The sequence below is a fragment of the Meriones unguiculatus genome, chromosome 4 (genome assembly GCF_030254825.1).
Source record: "Meriones unguiculatus strain TT.TT164.6M chromosome 4, Bangor_MerUng_6.1, whole genome shotgun sequence".
In the NCBI taxonomy this organism is placed as follows: domain Eukaryota; kingdom Metazoa; phylum Chordata; class Mammalia; order Rodentia; family Muridae; genus Meriones; species Meriones unguiculatus.
In genome coordinates, this window is record NC_083352.1 from 98,724,215 (window position 1) to 98,731,006 (window position 6,792).

The 6,792-nt window shown below is 54.2% G+C and overlaps 1 protein-coding gene across 1 annotated transcript; it reads left to right on the top strand.

Moving 5' to 3' along the window:
- The first annotated feature begins 434 nt into the window (after positions 1 to 434).
- Cryba4 (crystallin beta A4) lies at positions 435 to 6,449 on the top strand. Its single transcript, XM_060381297.1, has 6 exons — positions 435 to 491; positions 1,797 to 1,847; positions 2,438 to 2,556; positions 3,973 to 4,114; positions 4,892 to 5,034; positions 6,127 to 6,449. Exons 2-6 carry the CDS (start codon positions 1,809 to 1,811, stop codon positions 6,272 to 6,274), a joined length of 591 nt encoding a protein of 196 aa, XP_060237280.1. The 5' UTR covers positions 435 to 491; positions 1,797 to 1,808; the 3' UTR covers positions 6,275 to 6,449.
- Positions 6,450 to 6,792: the final 343 nt, after the last annotated feature.

Sequence of the window (6,792 nt, forward strand, 5' to 3'; positions counted from 1 at the left end):
CTGGAGCAGGTATGGACGCCATTCACCAGGAACATACTTGTGCTCATGACATCCTGTGCTTTCAGGATAACCATTAACATTAAATTTTCTTTTTTAGTGTGTGTGTGTGTGTATGTGTGTGTGTGTGTGTGTGTGTCTCAGAGGACAACTTGCAGGAGCTAGTTCTGTCCTTCCACCTTGTGGTCCTGAGGTCTGCAGACTTGGTGGTACCCCGCTGAGCCACTTCATAGCACCCAACTTTAAGTCTTTTTACTTCCATTCAATACACAACATAACCAAGGCTCAGAGGCATCAGGAACCTGAGCAAAGGAACCCAACCCACGACGCAGGGTACAGGCCCAGGCTGCGGCTTGTGGGGGCTGCATCCTGTCCACCCTTCGCCAAGCCCTGTGTGTGTGACAGCTCTTCTGCTATTGCAGGAAGGAAGGGGTGTTGCTGTTTTCCTGGCCTTCGGGAGACTCACTCTTTATCTGGGTTACCCAACATCAAGGGTGAGTTTTACCGCAGGCAGTTCCTACCATTGCTACCCTCTCCTGTGACAGGTGCTTCTCAAGGGGCAGATTCAGGGGATGATTCAGGGGATGCCGTGTGCCTTGGGGCATGCACTGCTTTGTGGAGCATGTTTACAAGCTGCAGCCCCTCCTGTTCCTTGCTTCTGCATGTACAGCAACAGACGCTTCCATGGGCCTTGCAGAAGGCACAGCCCTGGCTTTGGTCCTGACCACTGCTCTTTCCTAGCCCTCAGAAGAGCTGTGTCACAGCTCCTCTGTGTTTGCTTTCCAAAGCTCTTGCCCTGTGCCCCTCCTTCCAAGCCACTGTACAAATTGTCTCCATCCTTTAAATCTGTGACCTCACGTTAGAGCCTGATGTCCAGCTAGAAGAGGCAGGGGCATGGGGGTGATGGAGGAGGGCAGTCACAGAGCCCTGTGGTCTGGCCTATGTTTGTCCTATCATGCAGGGAGACAGAAGGACAACCACCATCAGGGTGTTGTTGGGCCCGACATCTAACATTTCCTGGTCCAAGTCAAGAGTCCTGTGGAGCCAATGGAAGCAGGCTGTCCATCTCTCATCTTCTCTAGTGCTGACCCTGGGGCAGGCTGCTGTTCCCTCCCCACTAAAGCCAGAGCTGCTGACATGTCCACCCTGGGCCTTGGCCAGGAATGGCTTTTGTTTCTACCACTGGCTTGCTGAGTCTGTGTTTGTCCCTCGGGGCCCCTGCCCCTTTCCTGCCTATAAGAGCCTGACCTCGCCTGGTCCTGGTTCTGACGTGTGCTCTGGGCACTTCTTGGTAAGTATGAATGGGGGACAGGATGGGAGCTGAGCTCTCTCGTCGCATCCTATGAGGTAGGGATCCCAGGCTCCCAATCTTGGGGATGTCACTGGCTCTCCCTGAAGGCCATCATATCCTAGGGAGTCTCCAAACGTTGGGACTCCTGCCTGTGACTCTTATTTAAGTACCAAGTTTCTTCTCCTATCGTTTTGTGGCTTGCATGTCCACTATGAGAGCCATGCATTAGGCTAGTGCTGCGTCTGTGTGTGTGTGTGTGTGTGTGTGTGTGTGTGTGTGGTGTCCACTCTACTCATGTGGCAAAGCAGCCCATCGTGTGCTAGAGCTGGAGGTAATGACACCCAAATATAGCTGACGTGGTACTGTGTGCAGGTGGGTAGAATGGGAGAGGGGCAACCCAGTCTGGAACACCCACACCCATCTGGGTTCTGATACTGCCCAAGTCAGCCTTCAGTCAAGGATACGGCCGGAAATCAGATGGAAAGTGACTCTGTTCTTCTTTCTGTAGGAACGGGCCAACATGACCCAGCAGTGCACCAAGTCAGCCGGACACTGGAGGGTAGGGTGTGCCCTGGGAGGGGAGGGAAGAAGCCATCTAAGAACCTCCCACCACAACCTCACTGTCACCCCCCCCCCCCCCATCCTGGAGGAGGGCTGCCACGGGCTCAGGCTAGGGAGCAACATGCCCAAAGCACACAACCTGGGCTTCTGGTCCCCACCCTGGAGGCAATACACACAATCTCTCTGCTGTACTTACTTGGCCTTCCTAGGGTTTGGAAAAAGAAACTACAAGCTGTGTGTGATGGCGCAGGCCTTTAATCCTAGCACTGGGGAAGCAGAGACTGGGAGAAGCTCGTGAGCTCAAGGCCAGCCTGGGCCTCGTGAGGTCTTGTCTCAGAGCCACATGAAAGTCTTCCTTTGAGAAATGGAGGTGCTACCTGCATTCCGGCCTGACAGCAGCTGAGGGCGGGGTGGTAGACAGAAGCTGTTCATATTCTGGGCCTGTGCTGTTTAGGACCTCACAGCCCACCGCGGTCACCCGCCTGGCCCTGGAGGCGCCTGACCACGTGACCCACCCTGGGTCTAGGGTAAGGTCCTCACTGCTCACAGAGCCTTGATGTCCACAGATCTCCTTTCTCTCCTGCACAGATGGTGGTGTGGGATGAAGAGGGCTTCCAGGGCCGACGGCACGAATTCACAGCTGAGTGTCCCAGCGTGCTGGAGCTTGGCTTTGAGACCGTGCGATCTTTGAAAGTCCTGAGCGGAGCGTGAGTCTGGAGGATATTGAATCAGGATGGTGGGGGCAAGATGGAATATATATAGAGAGAGATGCTGGGACCTATACGTGTCCCCAGACGTACCTTCTCGGCTTTAACAGCACCTATGTCCCCCTTCCAACCGATGGAGAGTGTATGGGGTTGTTGAGGCAGGTTACCCAGGTGTAAAGGATGCCAACACAGTCCCTGCCCACTGGATGAGGCAGCCCCATTGGGCCTGAAAACGTCCCTCTTAGACAGAAGCTGAAAGCCGGCATTACTCACACCTGGGCCCTGCAGCAGCCCTTCCTACAAGGATGGGAAGTTCTGTAAATCTGCTTAATCTAAATGAGAGTTACTGGCCACACATGGCCATTGAGGAAGGATTTCAAATGTATATTCCGTGACTTGGGAGCTGCCTTTTAATTTTTACTTAATCCTAAGATCAAAATTGTAGTTAGTTGTATGTATGCAGCAGACACCTATCCCATTGGGTAGGAGACCCCAGAATGTTAGAAAGAACACTCACAAAACTCTCCCTGTATGACTCAGGGCCCAGGCTTTGGCTCTGGTACCTCCAGAGGTCACCCCAGCGGTCCATGCGCATCTCACACCATGGTGTTTTTTCCTCTCCACTCAGATTGGGAGGCAGGGCTCAGGCAGACAGCTGCTTGGACAGTGTCCTGCAAGCCTCCAGCTGAGGCTGCCCAGGAGAAGAGACTGGACGGACACGGAGCGCTATTATTTACACAGAGAGCGCTCACACGTGTCCTGGGTTCTTTGTGTCTCTGAGGGTGACACAAAACAAAGGGGCTGATGAGGGTCTACTTCTGTGCTCCCGTTCAATGTGGGAACGTGGAAGGATGAGAAATAAGCAGGGCAGGAGACGCTGTCCCAGAAGCCTCCCTGGGAAGAGATAATAAGGAACGGCTCAGGGCAGACAGCTCCTTGCTCCTCAGACTGCCAACCTCTTGTGTCTGACAGGATCTCGAAGAGGTAGTGAAACTGAGGTCAGCCTGTGGCTGAGCCCTGTCTACATGCTGTGACCTTTGTGGCAAAGCATGTGCAAGGACCTTAGAGCACCTGCCTAAAGCAGCCTCTTCCCTGTTGGGCACAGGAAGCCAGTGTGATACTAGGAAATTCTAGGCGGAATTTCCTATGTGGGTCTTACGCAGGCTTTCCCGCACTTGGCATTAGCAAGGTGAGGGCATGGCTGTTCTTGAGTAGGGTGACCTGGGTGCTGTGCCAGTGTGGTTGGCCTCCAATTACTGAATGACCACCATTGCAGCCCCTCCCACGTTGTGAAGTTGTAACAACCCAGGTATTGTCAAGTGGCCTCAGAGGCTCAGTCACTCCCATGAGAGTCCTGACCTCGCTCTGAGGTTGGTAGCTCTTCCCGCTTACCATTTCTGCCCTGTCTGTCTGCAGGTGGGTGGGCTTTGAGCATGCCGGCTTCCAAGGGCAGCAATATGTGCTGGAGAGGGGCGAGTACCCAGGCTGGGATGCCTGGAGTGGCAACACGGCCTATCCCGCTGAGAGGCTCACCTCCTTCCGGCCCGTGGCCTGCGCTGTGAGTCCCGCTGCCTGCACCACTGGGTGACTGCTAATGGACGCTCGGGAATCAGAGCTCTAAGCCCAAGTTTTCATCCACAGTCAAGGGAGTGAAGTGGGTGGTCTCTCTCTTCCCTGACTTTGGTAACTTGAAAAGAGGGGACAGTACCCGTGTTGTGACTACACCCCAACACAAAATCTCAGGCTCTAGCAGTGTTTGCTACAGTGGGAGCCCTTCCGTGAGGTACTTCCCTCTTTTCATGGTTCAAGGACCCTGGGAAGGCTGGATGCCAGGGAAGGCAGGCCTGGACAGGAAGACAGGGCCTCCCGTCCGCTGTGCATTGCTGTTGCTGACGGAGCACGGATGGGGAGACAGGCATTGTTCCCCTACCCCATGGATGGAGGGGAGACGCGGTTGGCTCCACGTTACAGCTATGGGAAAATGGAGCTGCAGAAACTCAGCGTGGCTTATGCGAGCTCACCCAGCTGGCAAAGGAAAGAATCAGGACTTAACCCAGACACTCACACTGTCCTCTCCCGTCATCGGACATTTAGTTCCTTTATTTTTTTACAGTCATGGTAGACATCCCTGTAGTTACTTGATCTGTCCTTGCTCCTTTGGAAAGAAAGATGCTGAAGCGTCTTTAAAGCTTCCCGTTGCTCGCTGCCTTTCTTGGAACTCTGGACAGAGGGCTAGGTTGGCGGGGGGTGGGGCAAAGGCTGAGGGAGGGGCAGCGGCTCCTGTGTGTCCCAGTCTGGCATCTGGCAGGCTGACCCTGATCCCTGTTGTCTGTAGAATCACCGTGATTCAAGGCTGACCATCTTCGAGCAGGAAAACTTCCTGGGCAGGAAAGGCGAACTGAGCGATGACTACCCCTCTCTGCAGGCCATGGGCTGGGACGGCACGGAAGTGGGCTCCTTCCATGTTCAATCCGGGGCGTAAGTGGACCCTGACCACACAGAGGGATGCGGGAAGGGCTTCAGGCACAACTGCTAGATCTGCCTTTCTCTCTATCTCACTCCATCCGGCTCTATCCTTCTTTCCTTTTCTTCTTTTCTCCTCCTCTTCCGCCTCCTTCTCCTCTTCTCTTTTTGGTTTTTCAAGACGGGGTTTCTCTGTGTATTCTTGGCTATCCTGGAACTTGCTCTACAGATCGGGCTGGCCTCAAACTCACAGAGATCAGCCTGCCTCTGCCTCCTGAATGGGATTACAGATGTCCACTACCACAACCCTGCTCTATTCTTAAACCGGCTCCCCCCCAACGAAAATAGGGAGACCTTCACTTTACACGCCTCCCCCAAGGAGACGCTGTTTCCAGGAAAAGAGCTTATTGGTCCAGCTTGGGTCACGTGCTTCCTACTGAACCAATCACCATGTCCAAAGGCATGGGATGCTCGCTCTAATTGGCTGGATAGGGTCACATGCTTTCGAGTACTCCACCCCCGCCTCAGGCTCCAGTTTTCCTGCCTGGACTGGGACTGGGACTGGGAGGGAGACCTGGTCTGTGACCAGAGGCTCCTTCGTGGGCTCCTGCAGGGAAGGATGAGAGTGGGGCTTTTGTTTAGAGAAGGAGGAACCAATTTCGGGATGTGTCTCAGTATGTTCTCTCATCACCTCCCCGTTCCTGAGTGGGGAAGGCCGAGAACTCCGCTCAGGAAGGGAGGGCTGGACAAAGAAGACTTCCTGTCCATCCCCTTGTCCCTTCTTTCTTCGTGAGCCTTTCACTGTGCACAGCGTCTGCTAGGCGCTGGGGAGACAGGGACTAGTAGAATTTGGAAGCTCCAGGCCCCCTACGCGAGGGCTTACTCTGTCGGGAAGGCAGACAGCTCATAATGTAATCTTAAAATTATTCAAACTTGTCATTGTTGCAAATGGACAACCAGGGCCTGAGGGAGTCAGGGGGATAGTCTTGAGAGACCGTACACTGTGGCCCTGAAGATGAAGCCGGCGTGGGCCTTTTGCTGCATCTCCGCCTGCCTTCGTTCCGGCCCCTTTCACTCTCTGTGATAACCGTATCTTCCATTTTCCAGGTGGGTTTGTTCCCAGTTTCCTGGCTACCGAGGTTTTCAGTACGTCCTGGAGAGCGATCACCACTCGGGTGATTACAAGCACTTCAGGGAGTGGGGTTCCCATGCCCACACCTTCCAGGTGCAGAGCGTGCGCAGGATCCAGCAGTGAGCACGCACCAGCGGCCCGGGGTGCCCGCGCACACGACTGAGTGGCTGGCCACAGGATGTGGCTGCTCTTGGTTCGGGCTACCCCTGTGCCCTCTGGGAACTCCACACCCCTGTCAGCCAGCCCATGCCCCGCAAGCTCACGAAGCTCAAAGAATTAAAATTGAAAACCAAAGGCTGTGTCCCGTTGTGCTTTTCCATTTTACCCGCCTCCCTGACCAAGGGATTTGGAACGTTGTAACGTTTGTTTGTCTGGTTCCGAGGTTTATTTTCACCCTCCCTCTGTGTGTGTGCATGTGCCCACCTGTGTCTGTGAATTCTGTGAATTTGGAGCTGGGTTAGAGGTGGTTGTGAGGGGCTGGGTGTGGGGAGTCCGTTTCACATGCTAAAGCTCCCAGCTCTCCTAGCTGCCAGTCCCTCCCTCTATCCCTATTGTCTGTTTCACTGATGTACGCTTTAAATTTGTTTCTTTTCCTTCATGTGTAAGGGTGATTTGCCTACACATAGGCGGGTCACCACCTG